General features: G+C 36.4%; 1 protein-coding gene across 15 annotated transcripts in view; it reads left to right on the top strand.

Annotated features, from left to right (window-relative positions):
* The window catches only part of LOC6647057 (tight junction protein ZO-1), an 87,170-nt gene that overhangs the window by 49,046 nt on the left and 11,481 nt on the right, over positions 1-26,643 (top strand). For 8 of the 15 annotated variants that reach the window (XM_023178299.2, XM_023178289.2, XM_023178288.2 and 5 more), the window contains 3 exons: positions 21,294-21,463; positions 24,038-25,678; positions 25,741-26,329. In XM_023178299.2, the coding sequence (XP_023034067.1) occupies positions 21,294-21,463; positions 24,038-25,678; positions 25,741-26,329 (2,400 nt within the window). Of the gene's footprint in view, positions 1-1,648; positions 2,379-6,958; positions 7,055-19,140; positions 19,318-21,293; positions 21,464-24,037; positions 25,679-25,740; positions 26,330-26,643 lie in introns of those variants that run through there. The other 7 variants (XM_023178293.1, XM_023178301.1, XM_023178294.2 and 4 more) reach the window with 5 other exon arrangements.

A 26,643-nucleotide genomic window follows, 5' to 3' on the forward strand; every position in this document is an offset into this window, starting at 1 on the left:
ATTATTAAGCATATATAGAATAGAAATACCCTTTCCATGTTATATATACTTTAATCTTTCCATTCGCTTGCATTCATCTGTGTGATTCCATTGTTTTCCATTTTGGGGGGTGTATTTGTTAAGCTTCCATTAGCTCAAGCTCAGGCCCACACACAGGAACCCGAGAACCCGGAGACCCAACGTGTTATCACAATTTCGTTTTGTTCTTTTTCTCTTTGTTTTTTGTATTCTCGCCATTGGAAATTCATTTTGTGTGGATTGAAAAGTCAATTTGATGTTTAGTCTCCATTTGTAGCTCGTCGCGTTTCAAACCCAAAAAGAATCATACATATCTTCATAGATATACACATATAAATTAATTCGAATCGAGTGGGCGGAAGTGTAAGAAAAAAAAAGTCACATAACATTTTTCTTTGCCAGAGATAAGACTAAAAAAAAAACCCCAAAAATAAAAAAGGGCATGAAAATTAAGTGAAGTGTCTAAAAGTGTTTGAACGGTTTTTGTTTATGATACTTTAACAATAGACAGTTAATGAAACTTTTTTGGATACAAAAGGGATACAACAATGTTATTGCTTTTCATTTTAAACAACAGAAAATACAAAATAATCTGTTTATAGGTTTTTGAGGGATTTATCCTATTAGAAAATAATGATTTCCATTGCCACTTTAATTCGATTGCCAAAATCTAATGTGAGATATTTGAATATTATATTCTTAACAATGTTAACAGATTTTAGTTATGACTTAAAACTTTCTTAACACTTTTGTTTTCCTTTAAAAACATTTAGTCTTACAACAATTGAAAACCTAACCTTGATCTGAAAACAATTTCTTACAATTTCAATTGAACTCAATTCCATAGTAACAAAAATATCCAAAACAACAAGAAAAAAGAATAAAAAATGGGGGCGTCAATTGAATTATCTGTTTTGGTTGTTGTTTTTACTGTCTATATGGAGACGGTTTCAATAATCTCACCAAACTCACCAAGTGGCCAAGGAATTCAGGCCACGAAACTGTGCCTAAGCCAATAATTTGCAAATCAAGCCATTTAATTAACCAACTCAACTGAGTTGACAGATTAGCAGCCCGAACACATCTATGACATCCAGTCAATAAATCACCCACTCACCCAACACTCAGTCAACTAGACAGTCAGTTAGTTAGTCAGGAAGAGAGAGAAAAAAAGCAACGAACAGAAAGCAAAAGAAGTGGGCATAAAATTGTGTCAATACCTTCGATACTTACCTTCCACAAAGGTGAAATGTTGTGAGGAGTAGACTAATTGGATTAAATGCGTTTGCTTTCCAAAAAGGGGGAGGGACAACAAAGAATGCAAAACAATTCTAGTGCAATAAAATCAAACAATTGCAGTGGAAAAACGAACGTGAAAAGTGCTGAACGTCTGTGCGGGTAAAAAAAAAGTCAAGAATTTAAAAACGATTCCAATTGTTATCTTTAGAGGTTATACAAAAAATTGTACTGATATTTTTTTAACCCAGAAGCGGGCGTGTTCGGTATATACCCTTTCCCACAATCCAAACTCAAAAAGATATTCCCCACTCAAATTTAGAAAACTGTGGCATCTTTTAGGCATATTTCTGAAAAGTACAAAAAACGTTGCCTACTCTTCGGCAGTGCATTGCAAATAAGCATACAAAATGAAGCCGCCTACTCGGCGCCGCAGTTTTAAAACCAAACCGAACCAAACGAAATCGAATTTCTATAATCCTCTCGTGCGTTATCGTCCCTCGGCCTATGTGAGAAATGGCATTATTGGCGGTGGTGATGGACCCGGCTCCCAGGGTATATATCAGATCGATGATCGTATCTATACGACAAGTAAAATGTTTCTACGCGATGGTTATATGTATCCCCGTCAACCTGGCCAACCAATGGATCCACGATATCCATTGGAATTGCATGAGTTTCCTCAGCAATTTGGTGCCACGGGACTGCAGTTGGTCAGCACTCCCAAAGTGCACATAGCTGGTGAATATTTGGCTCATGAGCAGCAGCAGCAGCAACAACAACAACAACAACATTCGCAAAATCAGGATCATAATGGCTCTGTGGGTCGTCGTAGCGGTGGAGCAGCACGCAAAGCAGCTGCCGCTGAGATCAATTTGGCCAATCAGGTTTATTGGCTGGGTAAACAAAGATCACGTTCGCGTTCTCGTAGCAATAGCGTGGGCAATAAGAGCATAACCAGCTGCATTGGTGGTGGTGGGGGTGGAGAGCCAAGGGAAGCCCCCCGTCCATTAATACGCAATGTGGATGATCTTCTGCAGGCCATGCAGGCCAAACGTGATAGTGGGGCAAATGTAGAGACAGCATCCACGCATTCGTCAACACAGCGAAGACGTTTCAAGAAGGTGAGTTTTGGAAGAACATCAGACGAACTGGAATGAACCAAACTGTCTAGTAATATTAGTAAGGCTCATAGTAACCCCTATAAATTCATATAGATTCACAATGTGTCAGTCATTTTAAAGTTGCTGATTACATAATCAGGTAATTTACATTTGAAACCCTGATGTTTAAGTTTCTCATTAAATTTGTACAAGGTAATCAATCATAAATTGATAACTAAATAACCTCAAACCAATTGTCGAATTGTCAGCCAGTAATGGAATGCAATTACATGCCAGTTGCAACATTTTTCCATTTTCATTTTCCATTTGCCACCATTATCTGCTGCTATTCACCTTAATTATCTGTTTGACAACGAATTTCAATTGTCGCCGTTGCAGTCGACACCGATGATGATGGTAATGATCATCATCATCATCATCATTGTCATCATTATTATGTACCCATAACCATAACCAAATGGCCATCGCTCATCTGCAATGTCCAGAACGCACTGAAGCCACTCAGACAGAGACTCAGAGGCACTCATTTGGCATTCGGTCGAATCAGTTGATGGCAGCGGGGAGCCCCTAGGGTGCGTCTGCGCAAAAATTAAAATTAATGATGTTCAAAATTTTCGCTTGCGGCTCGCCAACCAAACGAGAGTGTAAAATGGAAATGAATTCTGTCAAAAGGTAGAGAAGGCTATACGCATGGCCAGAAATGGTTCAGACAGTAGCAGCTAATTTGCCAAAGGAACACACCTGCCGCCGCCAAACCATTCCTCCAGGTTCCCCTCTCTCAGCCTATTTTTTTATTTTTTTTTCTTTTACAATTTTTCAAAAGCCTCAAAGTCAATCCTTTTAGTTCCATCTTTTGACTTTCACTTTTGTGGCTTGTTTTAGTCAAAAATTGAAACAAAAAAAAAAGCAATGCAAACACAATCTCTTTCCTGTTTTCAGAATTTATTTTATGCATTTTAAATTGCCTGCCCAAGAGTTTTATGTCGTTTCAGTTTTCGTTTCTTTGCCTTACTACTATCATCATTAGTGGTATTTCAGTTTTTCTGACTTCTTTTACCTTCGTTTCATGTTGTTTTTTTTGTTTCGCCCTTTAGAGTTTGAGAAATTGCTTTTGTTGATTGTATGTAGAATGATGTGAGCATCAAATGAAAAATTGGCGAACAAAAATTAATTATAAATTGAATATTTAAAGTGAGAAATTCTTGGTTGATTATGTAGAGAAATTTCGGTTAGCTAATTAAATATTCAAATTATGATTGAATTCCTTTCTTCAGAAAATGACAGTAGATATAGTCGAAAAATTATGGCCAGTGAATTTGTGGATATTGTGGATCTTCATGTAGGTCCTTAAATACCCTAATTGAAAATGGTTTTCCAACAGTTTAAAGCATTTTAAAAGGGTTACAATCAATTATTTCAGAAAATGTTTGTAGTTTAAATTCTCTCATAGTGTTAACAAAGCTATTTCTATATTCTTCTCTTTAAATTTAAAACTTGGAATTCAAGTTAACCCCTTGACTGAAGGAATTTAAGTTTCATATAAATTTCTTGGCAGCACGCAAATGAGTGTTTATATAGAAGTAAATTAAATCTGGAAGGGCAGAGAGGAAGCGAAGCAGGGTTTCTATATGCAAAAATTTGCATTGCAACTAAACCAAGTATGCATATGAAGGAGGAGGAGGAGGAGGAGTTAGCTCCGTTCTGGCTGTTTCCCCTCTTTCGATGCAGTTGCTCGTAAATTGAATAAGCACGAAAACAGCTCCAAGCTCTGCTGGCATGTGTTATGGCATTTTATTTTAGCAAAACACCAAGGAATGTGGTGGCCTGGAGGGGAGAGGAGCTGAGGCTTTTCGCTTGAAAAGACACCCAATTCAGAAAAAGTAACAAAAAACACAAAACAGACATTGCAAGAAGAAAGCTGAGCCAGAGTAACTTGTTAACAACATTTGTTTTGTCTTGTTGCAGTCACGTGCCGGCAAAAGAAATTGAAGAAATAAGCAAATGCAGTGGTTTTTAGGATTTATTTTTCATTTCACTTGCTGCAGTTTATTGAAAATCCCAAATTCAAAATGAGATCAATCAAAAGTGATGAACGCAATGTTAACCAGAGAGAAAAAGAGAGTAAAATATGGGATTACATATCGAATATGACTTTTTGTAATTTTGAAAAGTGCAAAATAATCCTCGAAGCAAGCACAGTTTTCAGACAAATTTCAAAGGGCAATCCAAAAGTTATAAATTAGTTGAAAACAATGAAAACTTTTCTACCTTATTGCATACTTTTAAGGGCAACGATCACCCATATTTCATGCGTAGTTTCCGCCTATGCTATTCTATACAAAGAGTATGATTAAGATAAGTTATGATTTCATATAGCTTTTAAATTTAAAAATTTCATTATTCCAAGAAGTCGACCGATTGTCAGTTTCTTATGCAATCGTTGTAAATATCTATCTTCTGGCCAAATACACTGAATCGTAATTGTCTTAAACACCTTTTGGCCAACAATTATTGTATATGACTCTATAAACATACTTTGGATCGGCTCACCATGACTCAAATTCGTGTACAAATCAAATTATCCAAGCCCAAAAACTTTAAATCGTAATGACCAGCCAGGTGGCGTCGTCGTCTCCGTAAGACCCCAATGGAACAATAATTGTGTCAAAAGAAAAACTTTAAAGCAAAAAAAAGAAAAAAAGTAAACGCCGACATTTCGAGAAAACGAAAAAAAAAACAACAACAACAAAAGTGCTGCTGCTGCACGTGCTCAGCGTTTATGAGCAATCACATTAAGTCAACAGTAAGGCCCAAAAGATAAAACTAATTTTCTGTGGTATGGGGCGGGGCTGGGCGGTGTGTGGTCAATTGCTTCACATGGGTTTAGATAATATCGCACTTTTAATTGAATTTCAAGTCGAAAGTATTTATCTGCACATTTTCGTTGTGTAAATGAAAATTCCAAATAAATAAAAATCAATAGAAATAAAGGCAAGAGGAGACTTGTTTGTGGTCGTCTTCTAGCTTGGTTCTTTGTTCTTTTACTCTTCTTTTTTTTTTGCCTATTCACTGCACTTGAGAAGGTTGTCGTCGAAATGCTTGTAATATCTCAACACATGCCTTTGTTGGGCTAGGCCATGTCCATGTTTCATGTGCCTTCTCGATGACATCGTACTTGCTATTTTGTTGAACTTGTGGTCGAGAAAGGTGGTGAAATTTGTGATTATTGAACAACCGAACAGAGGTCAGCATATAAAAATTGCCAATTAGTTCGTCAAAGAACCACCGGGTCGATTGAGAGGCCTCATTCGTGAGTATCCACTTGGAAATATTCTAAAAATCTCTTTATCTCTTCGGCACACATTCCTTAGCACTCTTATGGCCATTTAGGTTTATGCTAATTCATTTGATCACTTTAGTGACTCAATCCTTGAAGAATTTTTATGTGTGCGTGTGTGTGTGTGTGAGTGCTTTTTCGCTCAGTGCACTTCATTGCGAATTCACAAGCAACAAAGTCGAGCCACATTCCTATAAATACCTACCACTTCACACACTGGATCACAAAAGTTTTTCCTTTCTGCCTGGCCTTTTTATCTTTGATTGCAAACTTGAACAACGAAGCCGAAGCCAACTCCTTGGCTACGTTCCTTGTGCTTCATCATCATCGAAACACACACACAAAAAAAATTAAATAAAATAAAAAGAGCAAGAAACAAAAAAAAAACAAAAACGAAAATCAAAGGAGCGAGGCAATCGTTGAAAACCCGTTGCCAGTGCTGCCCATTTTTGTAGCTTTGTGGTGGCACTCCACACTCACCCACACACATACACTCGCACTCATACTCGCACACACATACGAAAAGTTGCTCGGCAACATTTTTGCGCTCATGTTGCCAGCAACAAGTTTACGTTTACATTGACGTTTTCTTTATTGTCATCTACGTTTGTACCTGAAACTCTACCTGTGCTCCGTCTGCTCTCTGTGTGTACGTTTTGTGTGTTGGGCATTTTATTTTTTGAGCATATTTTTTGAACGTTTTTCCACGTATGTACGTCGCCGTTGCCGTTGCCGTCGCTGTCGCCGTCGCCGTCGGCTTTTGCTTTCTTGAGCGTGTGCGTCCATTTCAAAAATCGGAGCCGCGGCGAATGGACGCGATTAACGCGAAGAATTCTGTAGACGTTTTTTTTTTTATGTTATTTTAGCCGCCGTGCGCCTTGATTTTTTCCATTCACCCGTCGTTCGTCGCCTGTACTTTTTCTGTTCACGATCGATATAAAATTTTCGATAAATATTTGATAAAGTGCCAAATCCAAGTGTGTGTCTAAAATGTTGTGCCCTTAACGGAATAGTTGACAAAAAAAAAAGTTGTCAAACTTGTTAATTGACGGAGAGAAAGAGAAAATCTGCATTCGATTCCAAATACAATGCGCCTGCGCAACATGTTGCATTCAAATCCCACAACTACCACAAACCGTTAATTTGCCATAGTGAATATAGCACGAAACGACAACCAGCAGCAGCAACAACCTCTCACATTTTTTGTTTAACAGTTTTTTTTTTGTTTATTTGTTGGATTTAAACATTTTTTAACATTATGGATATAGTCGGCTCTGGCACGGGCAATCAACACGTTCTGCCAAATAATCACTTTCGTCATGAATCATTGTTGCAACAGGTAATGATAATTATAGGGTTACCCAAAAGAAAAAAAAATACCCAAAAAACGCAAAGCAAAATGTAGAAAACGTTAAAAAAAAAAAATCAAGCAAGTGAAGAATTTTGCAAAAAAAAACTTTTATAGTCGATTAGTCAAAGAAAAATGATTGGTTGAGGTTTCTTAGAAAATATCACTAAATACTTTTGTTGGAATCGAAGAACACTAAACAAAACAGGATTATCAAAGGCTATTAGAGTGCAAAAACATCTTAAATTATTTAATAAATAACAAGAGGTTAACAATTTAAAGCTACCCTAGAAGACCATTTGAATATTAATCAAAGCAATAAAAATTAATCTTAAATGACATTTATTGCTTTTGACAGTAAAAAGACCTCTAATGTTCTATAAAACTATTTGGAAATTTTGTTGTTGGTCTCTTTTTAGTTCAATGTTTTAGTTAACAAAGTTGCCCTTTGGCTTTCTGATCATTTGCATAATTTTTCAACTTTTATTCAAAAGAAAAATAAAAAGAGAACTTTAATAATAGCTGCCATCATTAGCACACGAAAGACAACCCATAGCTGTAAGGGGATTATATTTTTCTGAATTGAAAGGTCACCAAAAATATTATTAATGAACTATTTTTGATAAAGCGAAACTTTAGAATGAGGTGAAAAGTTTTTCTCGTGTGCGTTTGTTGGGGTCACAAACAAAAAGAAAAAGATGAATATTCATTCAATTAGTTGAACAAACGCACAAATGTTTCTTCCCTTCTCTCTCGTCTCATTTATTTACAATTTTAATTGCAAAACTCTCACCGCATCAGCAAACATGTAAAAACTATTGAAAGAAACTCTTTGAGTTGCATTTTTTTTGTTAGTTAGTTAGTTAGTTGGTTGTTTGCATTAAGTGAAAATGCATTGGGATGGGTAAAATGAGGGGGGAAGGGGAGGGCAGAAAAGACGACACTTTTATGGGCAATAGAAACTACCATAAATCGTTCCATAGAAAAAAAGAAAGACAAAGTAGTTGTCGGTTTGACTTGAAAATGAAGTCTCATATTACCAAAATTGATTACCAACAATTAACCAGGCAACCAACAAAAATAAATAAAATGTGCATTGAAGCCAAAGTTTGATAACCTCTGCAGAGACGTTCAATTTCATTGATCATCTTGATATATCGGATATGTAAAAATAATATACTAGTGCTTGCTTCCATTTAATTTTTTTTTTTGTTTTGGTTTGTTTGTGCATAATTTTACAATAACAGCGGCAACGAAAATTGCAACCGAACTGGACTCTGTCATTAAGATGTCGATTGGTTGTGGCATTACGCCTTTTTGAGTAATCAAGTTGGTCAAATTACGAGTACGAGTATGTTCAAAGAAAAAAACCAAAACAAGGCAACAACAAATTGCAGACCGAAAGCCTGAAAACATAAACAAAAAACGAGAGATAAAAACCAGTAAACTTGTACTTATAAAATTAATTATGTTTTTGAAAGTGAAACTTTTCAAGAGTTGACGCTTATTTTTGGACGTCTTTTTTTGAATAAAATGAATTACTTTGGAAAGGCTAACGGGAACGAATAGTTTATTTAAAAATTATGCAGTTTTGTTTTTGGATAAACATATATTTTTAAAAGAAAATATACATAATGAATCTGTTTATGGATTCGGGAGAATACTAAGTAATACCTTTGATGAGCGGGATAGCGGTTTTACACGATCCCTTAAAGTATGCAATGTCCCTTCGAAAATTTTAGAAAATTTAACAAAACGAAAGTTTCTAACATATCGAAATTAATGACTTCTTTGTTATGTTATTGCACATTGTTTGGGGTAAATTTCATCAATTTTATATCTTTTTTATATCTTTAGATATATTGTGGGTTATCTTTATCTTGACTAAATGTTCTTAAGGTATTAATCAATACATTTTTTAAGTGTTTCAAACACTAAGTAAGTTTCAAGACCAAAAGATGTCCCTTTAATGAATTGATTTTTGGACTTTTTTGAAGACTTTTAAAGTCTGTTACTAATAATTAAAGAAGTCTTAGAAGACATTGAAGTCTAGAAGTCTTCATCTATATAGTGTCGTATGCTTTTTAATTATCTTCAAAATGTGTAAATGTATCTGGATTTTTGAGCAACCCGCATCTACAGTTTGAATTCTTGACAATTTCTCACCTTCACATGCTGGTGCACTCTATTTATGGTGAATATAAACAAGTAGAAGCAGAAATCTAGTTTGCGTTCTTTTTTTTCCATTTATCTAAGTGTGTGAGTGAGCCTGTGCTTAAGCTCCCCCATCGTGTACAATAAGTTAGCATAGGAAACTTGACATTGCTTGGACTTAACTTGGCTATCATCTTGGCTGATTGAAGTTGAGACATTCACTTTTTCTATATACATAGTGAGGCCTGCATATGGAGATGATTTTTATGTGACTCTTTAAAATAATTCATGGCAATGGAATTTATAAATTGATTATAAATTCTCCACACACACACACAGACATTTATATTATAATGATAATTATGATGTTGATGGAGCTAAAATGCCAAGCATTCTGATATTTAATGAGTCGATTTCGAACAGATGAAAAATGTGTTTTGATATAAATGTTCAGTTTATGGTAAAATGTGCAACTTGAATATCCTTTAAGACGATTTCTATGCCAAATAAGATGCCAAGACCATAAAGAATATATCTCTACACAAGAAGCAAACACACACACACATACACACAGAGTCAACAAGTTTGAAACTGGTTTCGTTGAGAGGCAAAACTCTTGAGTTGAGTGTAAAAGGGCCAATTCCACTCGAAGAGAAGAGATACAAATACAAATAAATGAAAAGAAATCAAAATAAAACTAGCTTCGAAAGAAAGAAAAAGTCTTTAGAATGAAGTCAAGTTGTTCAACTGGTTTTTTCAAACCGGCCCCGGCTCGCCCTTCTGTGAGCCGATCCGATCTGAGCCAAACTAAGCCCCAACCTTTCCTCTGTTCGGCTGACCGCCCTTCTACCTCTTTGGAGACTTACATATATGTATGTATATTTGAGTATATTGCGGGTGTTGTTGTTCGATTCTTAGGTTTAACACATTGATTTATATTGGTAATTTAACGCCATTATATTTGCAGCTGCTTGACTTGGGCTTTTGTTTCTTCTATTCCTTTATCTAATAGCTGATTGAGTGGAGGCCATGAACTGCAACGATCAAACAATTCCATGTATCTGTTTGTTTTTCTTTCTTCTCTGAAAAGGGGTTGGGTTCCTATTCCTATATACAATATCTGGCCCAATCAAGCCAATGTGTGGTGGCCCAGACTGAGAAGGCAATTACCCGCACCCACCTACTCCATCTTTTGGTGGGTTGCCATGTTAATCTTTAATAATTGTTTGGCAACCCTTTCTGGGGCGCTCTTGCCCGCCGATTGAGCTGTAAAATTGTTAATTTAGCTTCTGTATTGTTCAGTTTAGTCACGTGATCGGAGGGCTAGAGCTTAAAATGCTTTTTCCCCTTTGATGAGTTTAGTTTGGCAGGGTCTAATGAAGTTATTTATAAATTGTGTATATACATACATAGTTTTCAGTTTGTACTGATTAGAGGGGAGTTTTCGAATATACATATATAAAACAATAACAAAGAAGTTTTTTATATATACACATATCTCTGCTAATAATGGAAGTTCTGGAACCTCTTCTAGTTTCTGACTGACCTTCCAGAGGCAGTTTAAGTAGTTAAATGCCAGCCTTTTAACTATAATTCATGGTGGAATAGTCTGGGTTCTCTTTATTATAATTAATCTACTTCTTTCACATTCACTTTAGTGTTAAATGATTCATTTGAATTGTATTTAGAAAAGGCAATCTATATCTCTTTGTATTCAAATGCCAATTCCAAAAGATGGTCAGCGTATCGAAATTCGTGGAACAGAGCAAAACGAATCTTTCCCAGGTTTTTAATGCTTGTTGGTTGGTTCTGACTGATGTTTTATTCAGGGTTCCCCTTCGAGTTTTTTTTCGGGTTTTTTATCTTTTGTTTGATTTGCATATAAAATTGCTTGTTAGCTTGTTTCAGATTAAGGTTAAACTTTCGCTAGGGCTGGAGAAATTCAGACGCATAAAATTCATTTAATATGCTTGAAAATCAAACTTTGACATTTCGTTAAATAAAAGAGTGGAAAATACAATTAAAGATGGGGGCGTACCTTATCGAAGGCGGTTCGATGAGAGTGAGAGGGCGGGATCCAACAAATTTTAATGTGTGAATAATCAAAATGAGGAAATTACAAGCCTAAGAAATTAGTTACAACATCTCCAATATACTACATCCACATTGTTCAATTTGCACCTTGAAAATAGTAACCTCAATATCTAAGCCACTTCTCAAGACTCATTAAGAAAGATTTATTAACGTTTTTGAAATGGAAATTGAAATCTAAAACGACAATCTAGATAAAAATTCAATGTGGAAACTGAAACTGAACAAATAGTTTGACTCAATTTGTGTGAGTTTCATTCAGTTGCAGTTACAAAGACTTGCATTTGCCTTTAGTTGTTGTTGTTGTTGTTGGCCACAAAAATGTGGTCAAAACAAGTGACGGCAAATATTTTAAGACTTGTTTTTTTTGTCGTTTTGTTTTTTTTTCTCTCTTTTGTGGCTTACGAAATCAAGTTAGTAGTAGACAACAAAATTTGTATAGTAGTTAAGCATTTGATTAGGAAATGTGTGCGAATGTATGTGCTACTACAACAACTTCAGTTGACATCGACGCACCCATCTCAATATACATATATACATATACATATACATACTCATATATGCATATGAGTTTACAAGTAGAAGAACATTCCTTTAGATTGATTCATCATCATCATTCAACATTAACACGCTTGGCCGAAAAACCAGTTTCCATTGTGGCAACCTTTTTGCAAAGAGTGTTCTGTTCCCAATCTATTGCCACAATTCCCTGAACGGTTATACGATTCTGTTCACATTAAATCAAGTGGAACCAACTAGTTATATGTATATACATTCCATGCAAAATCATCACTCCCTTTTTCACCTGACCAAATATTAAATAATCTCTGCGGTTTTTGCATTCGTTTAATTGCCTCTTTTGCTGTTATTTTTGTTGTTGTTGTCTCTGATTTGATTGCATTACCTTTTATTTCTTTTTTGTTGCCTTATGATTCATTTAGCCAATTCAGACACTTGATTGGTATTCAAATCTGGGTCTCTTTTGTCTGTCAGTTTACCTAATTAAATTGTGCATTGTGCTGAATATTTTGTTTGTTGTTTTTCTTTTTTCTTTTTGATAAATATAAATATTTATTCGTTTTGGGCATTGCAATCTTCTTTGTTCGTTTATACTTGGTTTATTTATTGAATGATAATTGTAATTGGTAAGCAAAACTTATTTGTGTCAATGAATAAAGTTCTTTATGAAAAATATTCTTATTTTTAGTTCTTTCATTATTCATCTATCGGAATATAACTCCAAATTCTAGCCTCTAGGTTTATGAGGTTGAAATTTTTTTATTAATTTTTGGAAATCGTTTTTTATAACTTAGTTTTTAGTATCAACGCTTTTAAGTAATTTGAATCTTAATATAATTTTATACTAAATATATATATTTATTATATTATATATGTTAAATTTATGCAATTAACTAATAAATAGTTTTGTTGTTTCTATTTCTTTCCAGGTGAGTTAAACGTTTCGAAACTTATTTTTATATGCCCCTTGGGGCATGTATTCGTGAGTATGAGCATGTAAAACTGTGCCTAATTAGTCTATTAAAAGGGACTGGTAGGGACTGATCCCCACACACACCAACATACACACACACACATTAACAAAGTCGCTCGCGGCTCATTAGGGCACAGTTTGGTCGGCTCTCGTCCATCAAAATCTGACAGCCAGACAAAGTTAGAGATGGCAGTGTGACTAGCACATGAATACACACAATCAATACGTTGGATAAGAAGAAAAATATCACCAATTTTCCCTAGTGGTATTTCAAAGTGTTTAAATTTGATTTCTATTAATATTTATCTTGTTATATTTAGATTGATATTGTTTATTTTACATTTCATTACTCTGCCATCTTTAGATGTGTTGCCACTCCTCTCGGATTGCATTGCTATTTTAGATGTATTCATTATATCATTTTCCACTTGAATGCCCATCAACCTTTCATATGCAGGAAAGTGCAATTAGTCGTATATAAAAGTCAGAATCATTGAAGCAACATTCACAATATTTCCATTATACCGTCAAGGTGTGACACAGCTCCATAAACACATAGTTGCTAAAAAAGTTAACTCAGATGTGCAAATATATCAAACGATGTTGAAAATTGCACAATTTGAGTCTGTAACATATAGTAAAAAGCAACTGGCTGGTCGGTCGATGGGCCCATCGTTTGACAACTTGCTATAGTGCTGCACTTATATCTTGTTTGTGTGGGCTTTTAATCGAATTGTCGTCGTTGCCACATAGTTTACATATAATCATCAATATTTTTATGAATATTGATCCTAAGCTCCCAGCACGATCTTGTGGATAGAAGTAATGGCGTGGGTTTTCTTAAGAGTACAAAAAAAGCACTCTTTGTTTTTATGCCCACAATTAATTGCCTTAGCCAATGTAAATGCAAATACAAATTGCAGCAGGCAACAAGCAATTGTCTATAAATGACAAATGTGGCTATATGCAAAATAAATAACACACTTTAATTAAATGGCAAATAATAGCCTAGATAACGCCGCTAAAGTGCTTGGAATGTAAAATTTAATTGATTCAATCAAGCAATCTTTGGAAAATTGGCAAAAAAAATACATTTATGCATATAAAGAACCTTTGCACAGTCTCTAAGGTCAATTCAGCATCGCATTTGCCCTACTTCCACAACTCTCTAACACCCATTACATCAAGGATCGAGATGACCTTCGAATTGATTTAAATGATTCAATTTTCTAGTGGGAAATGGGAATATTTACAAAACAAACCTTTCTTACTTAATCTTTGGCTTCCAACAATTTAGCAACATTCCTCACAAATCAACACCTTACATTAGCGTCATTTTTCTATTAACATTTTTTAAATTATATATTTTTTGAAATATTTGTCAAAGTACTGTTTAAATTCAGTAAATTAAATTAGTTTTTAGTTGGCTTTTTTAAACAACAAATGGAATACTTTCCAATGGAAAATAATTTTGTAGTTGGGTCATACCTTTTACTCTGATTCTGTAGTACTGAAGTTGTAGATTTTGCCTTTTCGTTATCCCATATCCTTAGAAATATCCTCATGTTTTACCATTTGTGTGCCTTGTTTGACTTGTCATGCCCTCAATGATTAGAATGCAACATAATGATTAGGATTTCAACATGTGAAAAGAGGATTCTCCACATTTTTCCTTAGTATTCCTTTTATTTTTTTTCTCTCTGCTGTTGCTCTGTTTGCTACTCTAATGTTTGCCTTAGAAAATTACACACTCATTTCAAAGTGTTTACTCTTTGCATACGAGTGAGGAGGAGTGTGTGCACTAGAATATGTATCCCGTTTCCTGTTTGCATACTAAGGAAGAACGAAATGTGGAAAAAAGGAATCACACAAAAATGGAGTAGGTGTGTGTGTCTGCTCTAGGCTATTGGAGTAGGGAGTGAGTGTAAATGTTTAGAAATAACTTGGTGTGACAAGTGAAAGGATGCTTGTACAATGAAGATGGAAGGACAAAGGCATTTCAATCAGAGTGGACTTTAAAGGGGCTTTAGTCAAGGAATTTAAATCAGATAGAAAGAAAAAATCATGTATAGCTGGAGCACATCTTATTCCATTTTGAATTTAAATTTAAGTAGGGTCTAATCGGATTTTTCTTTACTCTTATGTTCTGACCTTCTCCACTACAATTTATATACCTACTCTCCTTCGTCTTCAATGGTTCTCTCTACTTGATACCTTTCATTAAAAAAACCCAAAAGTCATGGATACATACACACAGCCAGAGACACTTGAAGGTATTTTCAGTAACTTAAATGAAAAGGGCACTGGCACGCATGCGTACCATAACTCAAACACATGAAAATTTCTCAATTTTCACTATTAGAAAAAACCCAACCGAAGCCCACTTCAGCCTACATACATACATTGCCAACGAGTACATGTGCTTGATAGTTCTTCTCGTACATATGTATGTATGGATGTCTTTATGAAGCCTCTTCCTCTTCTTCATGGCATTTGCCTAATTTATAAAAATCTAGAGTTTTGTAGTTCAAGCACGTACCACGCATGGCACGCACACAAAAGAAAAGAAAAACACTCGACAAATGGGCACACACACATTCCATTCGCAGGCAAAGAGTTGAACATTTACTATATGTATCTGATAGATACACTTTAAGCTAACAGCAACATTAACACGTCGCGCCATCATAAAAAAGACTCCTTAAATGTCAAAAGGACTGGTCCCAGACGCCTCCAAAAAAAAGGGCCATCGTCAATATGCAAATGATGTTATTGAAAAGCTTCCGATATCTCCCTCAACTCCTCTGGCAACTTGTTAATCGCCCCATCAGACAAGTCATATGTCATCTACGTGAGCAACTTCCGCCTTCTTTGCTCATACCTTACACCGCATAAAATGTGCTAACCTGTTGTTTTATGTCTATCCGTCTGTCTGGACGGTTCTCCACACACAGCTGCGCTCCTTGGTGACACTCTTGTTGACGTTTATCGCCTCCCACCCTCCCTCCACAACCTACACTACAGGCCAGGCCAGGCCAGTGACACGTTGAATCTTGGGATTATTCCTGACTTGCATACGGAAATGCGTAGCATCAAAGCTCATAAAGACCATGACATTAGGGTAATTCAATGTAAAAGGAAAAAGCCCATAAAGTTTTTATTGATTTCTGCCTAAATGCAGTGACATTAGGTTATAGATACATAGATAAAACAAAACAGGTTGTTCCGTTTAATAATATGATACAAATATTTATGTAAATATGTGTTTCTTTTTAAAGACTCGAATAGGTTCTTTAAATAGTAGTTCTTCTTTAACTTTAAACAATGAGCTCGATTCACCCTAATGGTATTGTTGTAGAAGTAACACGAAACTATAGTCAACTTCGACTCATGAATGTATCATCATTAACAACAACAACAACAACAACAAGAACACTTAGTCACATAGTTTTCTTTCTTTGGTTCGTGTTTGCCTCTGTCGTATTGAATGAATGAATAAATAAATAAACGTTTGAGCAAAAGTTTTTCTTTGGCAATTCACACCAAGAATCTTTACCAAGTTTTATTCTACCAGCAGATTTTTATGCCATGCCCTGCCCTCGTCATCATCCCCCTTTTGCCCTTTTGGAATAGTTGAACTGAAATGGTTATGGTTGATTGCACCAGAGAGAGTCAATTGTTTATCAATTGCATCCATCCACTATATAGATGAAGTAAATAGAATCCACATGGATTCTTCAACTTTCTTACCTGAGACCTGAAAAGGTCTCTTTCTACCTGAATTGATATGGGAAAAACCCCGAAGAGCGTAACCCAAAATAGATTAAAAAATCATTAAAATGTTGATAAATTGTGCACTGCGAGTTGTGAAGATGTCGAGAGAGTGCTTAAATCGCTGTTCATTTCGGAGGTGTTGAACAAATTAAAAAGGGTTTACGAAATCGATTAAAAGATACATGTACCTCAAATTACTTAAACAAAGGGAACTTGTCTATCTAAGCATTTAAACAACTCAACATTTCTCTACAATATTTGCCTTTGTTTTCGATGTTTTTTTTTGGTTTTTCGTTTTTTATTTCTCCATGTGTCGTCTGGCCTTGTTATTTCATTTTTTTGTTGTTTATTTCCTACTGAATTTTTGGCATGAGACTCTATTGGAACGCCATTGTATAGAGAAATGCCAGACGACGACATTTCGCCGCATTGTTTTTGGCATTGGCATCAGATCTCGTTTACTATGGGAGGGAGTGGTGTCGGTTCTAGAGTTGATTTGCTTTTAATTTTGCATAAATATGCACGGATGTCAGTTGCAGTCACTAGTGACTAGTCCCTGTTTTGTGCCCTTTCTGCCAACTGCAATCTGCATCTCCGTTTCCCATTTCAGGCTTTAAATATGCAGAATATATGAATAAATCTTTGGATACATGATACAAAAATAGTTTTTATGTATTTGCGCAAAAACATGAAGTAAGAACAGCTTTCAGCTGTTTTTTTTCATTCTTTCTTTAATTCATTAAAAGGGTCTTTTGCATAGTTTGCAAGTTTATTATTGGATAAAATTTAATTCACAGAATTCCAAAGTAATGCGACATAGCACCGACTGACTGACTGACTGACTGTGCAAGAGAGATAGAGCTTCGTCTCAATGTAATTGAGATCTTTGTCACTTAATAAGCATTCTCGCTTTTGATTGAATTAGTATTTCAAGTCGTTTGTGGACAAGAAGGAGAACCAAGTGTCATTGTTGCTCTTACTGATGATGATGATGGTGATGGTGATTGTAATGGCTCGATCCGGGTACTCTTGAAATGGAGTTAAGGGGGCAGTTAATTGAATTGAAGTTGCCATCAAGTTGTGAACTTTTCAACTTTCATTTTTTTTTGCTTTACAATGAAAAGAGAATGGCAAGAATAAAAGGGCATATTTTTTATATAAGAAAACTATCTTTTTAAATTAGAGATTGGCTATCCGTTCACTAACCTTACTTATTGATTATAAATGATACCAAGAAGATCTAAAAAAGAAAAGAAATCCAAACCAAGCCAACAACATTTCATTTGTGATGAAATTCACTTCCTTTGATCCTCCATTTTTAGGCTCTTTGCTTTGTTTCATTCATTTCATTCTTGAGATACTATTTCAAAGATACTCCTCTGACCCGCATAATCATAAAAATCAAGTCTCTCTCTCTCGTCGAAAGAAATCTCTTCTTTCCCTATGCACACACTTTTATTAGCTATTTGCTGTATACTTTTTACGTTTTGTTTACATTTTTATATTCGCCTGCTGCCTAACGAGCTCTCTCTGTCTCTCTCACACTCTAAGTGGAATGTATCTCACATACCATCCACACCTTCTCACAGAGATAGAGATACAAAAACACAGACACAGACACACAGATACAGATACAATTCGTAGCTATAGCTACTGCAGTTCGCCTTCTTTTGTTCTCTTCTTGTTTGCTTTGGGCTTTGCCTTCATCCGGCTCTCCGCTTTGCGTTTGGATCTTGTGACTGCGACTCTGTCTCTGGCCATCGCCGTGCTTAGGTAGTAGTTTCGAAGCGTAGTTCAAGCCGTCAACGTCGTGCGACGGTTGCGACGGCGCAGCCAATTTTGTATCTCTCAGATACAAATACAGTGACAGAAATAGATGGTTAAATTGAATGTAAACTACATTGTCCCAGCTGTTCAAAGTGACAATACAAAAAAAGAGGGGGAAAAAAATACCTGCAAGTGAATGCCCAACGAAGCGCAAACAAAATTCACTTTCGCGTTGCGGTGCATCTAAAAAAAAAAAAAGAAAAGATACAATTCGTCTGCCCCAAAGTGTGACGCTCCACATTTTGCCTCTGCTGCAGCTGGTCATTGGCTTTTCGTAGACGAAATGATGCAATTTTCAGTTAATTCAGTTGATTCATTTGATTTCCGCAGTGATATCCAAGTGAAATCAAAGCAAATCCGCTAACAACGCCTCACAATCAAGTATTTCGCTTGAGGTTCGAATTATGCAAATCGAGTTGCCGGTTTTCTGTTTGTGCCATATGTTTGTAGAATGAAATAGAAAACGAAAATTCCTATCAAAGCTATAAAAATTATGTTCATTGTCGGTTATTGGAATTTTTTCGTTGTTTATTTATAAATCATTATATCAGCTCAGCTCGAAAAAACAAGTGCAATTAATATTTCTATTTACCTATTCAAGTGCTTCGAAAAAAGTCCACAAAAAGTGGCAAAAAAGTGACATCAGCTCCCAAACACTCTTCTCCCTGTGTCTCTCTCGAGCGGGTTTAACAAATAATAATAAATTTATTATAATTAATATTTATATTTTTTATTCAAGTGATTTTTAATTACGTGTATTCATCTCGAATAATTTATATAAATATGTCACTTTGATATACTCAAAGTTGGCTTTATGAGAAACACTTTACATTAGACGAATTAAACCAAAAATAAAGAAAACCAAAATTATTCCAACAACATGAAATTTCCGGATTATGTGCCAAACAACATGTTGGTAAGCAAAGACAACTTGAAATTGTTTTCCTACTCATTAAAATTGTAGTTAAACCATGTTAAATGAGTCCATAAATCAAAAGTTTTAAGAAGAAAAAATATGAAGCAACATTAAATAAAGCATCTAAATGAAGATTTTAGTTGGAAACTATGAAGGTCTTTTTGGGAGTTTTTTCTTATCTTACCTACAATATCTTTCAATTGTTTCACAAATGTATGTATATCTGATTAAAGATAACAAATTTTTGAATTTTTAGCTAGTTAAATTTGTTTATATTTTAAATATTAGCATATTTAAACAAGTTGTTATAAACAAATTTCGTTGTAAACTTTCAATTAGGTCTTTTAATAATCAAAATATCAAAGCGTTATTCAACTGTGTGGAAACTCAGGCAAAATTCATTTCAAATAAAATTAATTTTTCTTTTAATTCGTCTTACTTGTTTGCATTTATAACTTGACAAGTAGCCACAGATTTTGATTTCAATTTAATTTTTGTATACAAAACCACCTGCTATTATTACAAATCATTTGGGTTCAATCCAAATCAAATTTGTTGCACAGTTTGCCCCTGCCTTAGCTCTTCCAATCCATGGGGAGTCCAAAGCCCAACCCCATTTTAATGGTTTCATTTGACTGTAACTCAATTGAGAGATAACCCAAAATCTTAAATCTCAATCAATCAAATTGATGAGAAAATCCAATAATATGAGAGTAAATCAATTATAAAAAGAATTAAATATTTCTTTTCCAATATGCCGAAATGATTCATTCACAAATTGAGAGTGAGACAGAGCCAAATGTATGTATGTCCATGTCATTCGATGAAAAGCCAAACCCCAAACCTGAGACCACTACTCCAAGCCCCTAGACTGGGTACTCAGGTGGGCGCCAAGCAAAATATAGTCGCAAGTCGCGACGCATCCAATTTCGAAATCAACAACGGAAAACAAAAACAAATGTGAAAATTTTCACGTGGGCTGTGAACAAGTCGTGTGCCTAAAACGAAATTAACTAAGAAATTTGTTCGCGTGGGCCAAAGTTATAAATATTTATCTTATATAGATTTAGTTGCAGGTGTAGAAATTAGACGCAACTGCCATGAATTTGCATTAAAATGTTATGCTTGGCTTGCATTTTGGTTAACATGAAGTGAAGGAAAAAACAAAAAGTGATATGAAAACAAATTTTGATGAAACTCCATGGCCGAGTTTTTGTTTTGTTTCATTTTTATTTGAATGCTAATGCTCAGTTATAAAGGGGGAAGACGTCGACGTTGAAATTATAATGAATGAACTTAATTGCAAGTGAAATTAGTCTGGAGTTTTTGGTTAAGCATGAAATGAAACGATCTTTTCGCCTTTCAAGTTCCCCTTTGATGATAGACAAAGTTGAGTAGGAAAAATTTTAAATAAATTGTAGCATAAATATGTTTTATGTGCTAGATTTTTAGAACACGGAGATAATTCAAGATATTTTTAACAATTGTGGTAGTTAACATTTCCTTCTCGTTAGCCACCCCGTTTGACTTTTATAATTGGTTAGAATCTGTTTTCTAAAAAAGGGCTCAAGTCAGGTGCATTCATTCCCAGTAAGTCACACCCAGTAGACCATTTCAACCACAATATTCTACGCATTCTTTGCAACTACTAGCTATAAAAAAACAAACCTCTGAAACCTGTGGGGCTTAAAATTGAACTGTGGATGGATGGGCCAGAGACAGAACCTATTGTAAGACACAAGTGTGTGTATGTAAATCAAATAAAAACGGAAGTCACATGTATGCATTTCCGCCTCGTAAACATTGTTTATACATTTTTGTTGTTGTTGTTTCATTGCTCTTTCATCCTTAACAAATTTCAATTAAAATATATTGAAATAAATTGTTAAAGAGACACCTACATACATATATGTATATACATACTGGTATTTTCTATACATATAGTTAAATAACTCATTTCTTTTAACTTTTTCCAGGGCGATCGCACCACATGGGAATATCACACAGTTTCGGTGACTCGAGTGCCTGGCTATGGCTTTGGCATTGCCGTTTCCGGTGGACGTGATAATCCCCATTTCGCCAACGGTGATCCCTCAATTGCAGTGAGTGATGTGCTTAAAGGTGGCCCAGCCGAGGATCGTTTGCAGTAAGTAGAAATGAATGGGGGTCACCCTAAGACTTGGGCTTCAAAAGTGACTCGACAAAAATAAGTAGAACCACAGAATTATAAAGTAAAGCGCTAGGGTGGAGAGGGTCAACAGCTGTTCTTATACTAAAGGGCTTTTGTTAATTATACTTCATACTGCATGGAAAGTACATATATAGTGATGTGTCAGCTGGGCAGGAAACTAATTGTTGTAAAGGGAAATGTTTAACATGAGTTGGAGAGCAGCATTTCCCATGTTCCTAACGAAGATTGAAGCTAAAGTTTTTAAATTAAAATATATATACAAAGAGATTTTTGATAAAGACTTTATATATTCCAAATAATAGATGAAAAATATAGAGAGATATATGTATATCGAAATCAAATTCATGATCCTCAAAAGTGAAGACTAAATGTCATTATGAATTCTCCACACTGTTTACTGTTCTCCCTCATTTTCTAGACTTCATGTCAAACATTTGCCATCGTTAATCTTATGTTTAGACTATTAAGATCCCACTCCCAAAAAATTAAACCCAAATAATTCCGAAGCACGCTTCAAAAGTTCAACTCACGTAGCTGGGGCCAACCCAAGGTATAATTAAACCAACGCCTCGACTAGACGCTCCATCCTTCTATCTGTCTCTGTCTTTGTATCTTTGTGTCTTTCACTCTGTTGATAATAAAAATTCCAAAACGTTTTTCAATAGACTTGTCCGTCGTCCGTTGCTTCTCGTCGTCGGTGTGATTAAAAACTTGTCATAATCTTTTTTCCAAAGAAACTATTTACACTATGTCTGTTTCCCGCCGTCTGCCCGACTGCCTGCCTGCCTGTCCGCCGTTTGCTCGAACAGAAAACACAAATTTTTTCAGGTCACTTCGTTCGTCTCTGTACCTGTTGTAATTTCATAAAGGAAAATCCCGAGAAAAAGGGCCAGGAAAAATATTTCTTTCTCGTTTTGTGCTCCTCGTCTCTTCTCAACATGTTTGGCGGACAACAAGTGTAAATTAGAAGACCTTGTCGAAGGCGGAACATGTGTGATTCTGAGTCTGTGTCTTGGTATTGAAAACTAAGCTAAAGTTTTCGTTTCACTGTTATTTCGTCTGTCTTTCTGCTGAGCTTCTTTTCGGAATGTTCCCAGCCGCATTTTGGCCCGGCTTTAGAGCTGATAGATAGACGACTTAAAGTCTGCGGTAGAAGCAATTTTGCAGGCATCAGAACAGAAAGTAAAACGCGGCACAGATCTTCATGCTAGCCTAGACAACTTAATTATGCGGCTTATTTGTACACTGAGAAAAATAATGAGGGAGTTTTCTTTGGAGTTTCTTAAAAAAAGAATATAGAAAAAAACATAAAAATACTAGGTATATAAGCTATGCGTCGCTAAGGACTTTGCAATTGCAGTTCTGATTGGATTTTATTATTACCCAATTAAAGTTAAAGTCAGTATTTATTTACTGGAGGATTGGTTTAAACTTTAAAGAATTGGGGACGCGGAGTTTTTGTGCTTTAAAAGTTTTTCATTCTAATATTTCAAATGTTTCAAAGATAATTTCAATATGTACAAAAGTATTTCAACTTATCTTACTCATTATATTTTGAGGTGCAATTTCTTTCTGTGTAGACTTACATATGTTCACAGTTCCCCATGGACAAGTAATTTGTGTTGCTATTTTTCTATCATTAAAACCACTTTGTCTGCACAAAAGAATTTCAGTTTTTGCTGTTATCTATAACATTCTTGTTGTGTCATTAATTCGTCCGTCATGTGCTATTTACAATACATACAATACATACATACATATGTATGTATAATAATATTTTTACTTTTTCTTCTTATTATTATATTTCTCTGTTCCGTTCCAAGAACACGAGACTCAGCCGCTTTATAATTGTCCAGGTAGGAAATAGAATAGACTTGTTGACCCTCCTCCGTACTAACCTTTTCTCTTCTCCTTTGTTTTGGATTTCTATTTCTATCTCCGACCAAGCGTAAATTGCGTCTAGTCATACGTACTTACCGCTTTAGCCGTAGCTTTTTGTCTGTTTATTAGCGTATGACTTCAATCCATGAATAACCTGATTTCTCCCATGTAATGTCGAGCGATAGGAAAACACACAGCAAAATACAAAAATAACCACTGATGGAGCCACTTACCTATGGATAAATAAATGTAATTTAAGTTGCAGTCTTTCGGTTCAGTTATCTGTTTTGCTACTGTTGAAGATTTCGTTAATTATATAGCTGGAAAACATAAACTAATGATTGTGTAAAATGAACAATTTGTTGACTGGCGACTGACTGTTTGACTGACTGTCTGACAAGGTCGTTGTTTTAATGACTGGAAGAGTAGGAGAATGCAAGATTAGAGAGTCTAGTCACGATTTGTACATTAGGTTGGTGGTTTAATTTTATTATATCAACATGGAGTGCAAATAATTATTTTTGAATTATCACCTGAGGGACATAAATAAGAAGTGATCTATATTCTAGATAAGAAAATAATGGTTCTGAGGGATCTCCGTCTATTCGACTTAATGACTTACTTTTTCTTTTTCTTTGTCCATTTCAGAGTGAACGATCGCATCATTTCGGTTAATGGGGTATCACTCGAAAATGTGGAATATGCAACAGCGGTGCAAGTGCTTCGCGATAGCGGTAATACAGTCACTCTTGTCGTCAAACGTCGCGTGCCTTTGAATGCCGTCAATACGAATGCCATCCAGCACCAGCATTCACACAGTCTCAGTTCGGTGGGTCAACTGGTGGCCAATGGCAGCAATGGATTAAATGGCGCGGGTTTGAATGGGGGCGCGATCAGCACTAGCAACAGTCAAACCCCAAGCATGAGTCAACCCAATTCGCTGAACTCCTCGCTAGTGCAGAATGTTAGTGGCGTGGGAATAGGAGGAGGAGCAGGAGGACAACCCATTAAGGTTACTCTAACCAAGGGAAGCAAAAAGGATGACTATGGCATTGTGTTGGGCTGTCGACTGTTTGTCAAGGAGATCTCATCAAAAGCGCGCGAACAATTGTCGGCCAATGGTTATTCTCTGCAGGAGGGAGACGTCATCACACGCATCCACAATACAAACTGTGCCGACACAATGAGCCTCAAGGAGGCCAAAAAGATTATAGATGGCTGCAAAGAGCGCCTGAATCTTGTGGTGCTAAGGGATATTACAAATCAGGCAGCGGCCACAACGGTCAACCAAATGAATCTGAACAACTCGGGTCATCAGCAGGCCACGGCCAATCTGTATGCCAGTCACCATCACCATCATCAGGCTCAGGTTTCTGGTTGTAGCAACAATCTCGATGAGGCCTATTTGCCGGGCGGAGCCAGTTATTCCTCGCAGAATTTATATGTGCAACCACCGACACGCACCTCGAATTCCAATGGGCCAAGCGCCATAAATGGAAATGGATTGAATGAGGAGAAGAGCAATCTAACACCTAGGGGTCGCTCGCGGGGGCCTCTAATGGATGGAGTGTCGCTGCAGCAATTGGATAGACCTGTCACCCCTACGAACGGAGGTCGCGGTAGATCCGGAGCAGAAGAACCCCCACGGCCACCACCTCCTCGAGGATCCAGCGGCGGTGAAGATTTCTACAGCTCCCGCCGTCAACTCTACGAGGAGCGTCAGAGTGCCGAGCCACGTTTCATTTCATTCCAAAAGGAGGGCAGTGTTGGCATACGACTTACTGGCGGCAATGAGGCCGGCATTTTCGTGACTGCCGTGCAACCCGGTTCACCTGCCTCCCTGCAAGGCCTGATGCCTGGTGATAAAATCCTCAAGGTCAACGACATGGACATGAATGGTGTGACGCGCGAGGAGGCTGTGCTCTTTCTGCTCAGCCTTCAAGATCGCATCGATCTCATTGTGCAGTACTGCAAGGAGGAATACGATGAGGTGGTCACCAATCAGCGGGGCGACTCGTTCCACATCAAGACACATTTCCACTGCGATAATCCTTCCAAAGGCGAAATGGCTTTCAAAGCGGGTGACGTCTTTCGGGTGATCGACACACTACACAACGGCGTCGTCGGTTCGTGGCAAGTGTTGAAGATTGGACGCGGCCATCAGGAGATGCAACGGGGAGTCATACCAAACAAGTCAAGGGCGGAAGAGTTGGCCACAGCTCAATTCAATGCCACCAAGAAGGAGATGAATGCCAATGAATCAAGAGGAAATTTCTTCCGCAGACGACGGTAAAAATCTTAATACAACTTTAATAGTTTCAAGGTTAATCCCATTGAATTTCCCATTTCAGCTCCACTCATCGACGCTCCAAGAGTCTTTCCCGTGAAAATTGGGACGATGTCGTCTTCTCCGATAGCATTTCCAAATTCCCTGCCTATGAACGTGTGGTGCTTCGTCATCCCGGCTTTGTGCGTCCCGTGGTGCTCTTTGGGCCCGTCTCTGATATTGCCAGAGAGAAGCTGGCCAAAGATTATCCCGACAAGTTCTCAACTCCCCTGCAAGATGATGACAAATCCAATGGCAAATGTCGCATTGTCCGTCTCTCGAATATCAGAGACATAATGGATCGCGGCAAGCACGCTCTTCTCGATATCACACCAAATGCCGTAGACCGTCTCAACTATGCTCAATTCTATCCAGTGGTGATTTTCCTCAAAACGGACACTAAACATGTCATTAAACAACTTCGCCATGGCCTGCCCAAAGCTGCCCACAAGAGTTCCAAGAAACTGCTTGAACAATGCCAGAAATTGGAACGCGTCTGGTCGCACATCTTTAGCACACAGATTGTCCTGAACGATGAGGAGTCCTGGTATCGCAAATTGCGAGATTCGATCGATCTGCAGCAGAGCGGAGCCGTCTGGATGTCCGAGTCCAAGGTATGTGAAAGAATATATATATTCCAAATGAATGATTTAGTTAGTTGTCTAGATGTTGTCATATACATTTTTTTTTATAAATAATTTTCTTTTGAATAACTCTGCATTATAGATGTTGTAATTTTGTCCTTGGTGAAGGGATTTACAAAAAAAAATATTCCACAATTTAAAAGAATAGAATTTATTTCTTTTATCGAGTAAATTGATTTGGTTACTTAAATTCTTTTGAATCGATAGTCATCGAATTTTTGATAATAAAAGTAAAGATCGAAAGATCATAAAATCTTATAAAGTCTGCTTTGAAATTTAAAATG

Source organism: Drosophila willistoni, chromosome 3R, assembly GCF_018902025.1.
Source record: "Drosophila willistoni isolate 14030-0811.24 chromosome 3R, UCI_dwil_1.1, whole genome shotgun sequence".
Taxonomy (NCBI): domain Eukaryota; kingdom Metazoa; phylum Arthropoda; class Insecta; order Diptera; family Drosophilidae; genus Drosophila; species Drosophila willistoni.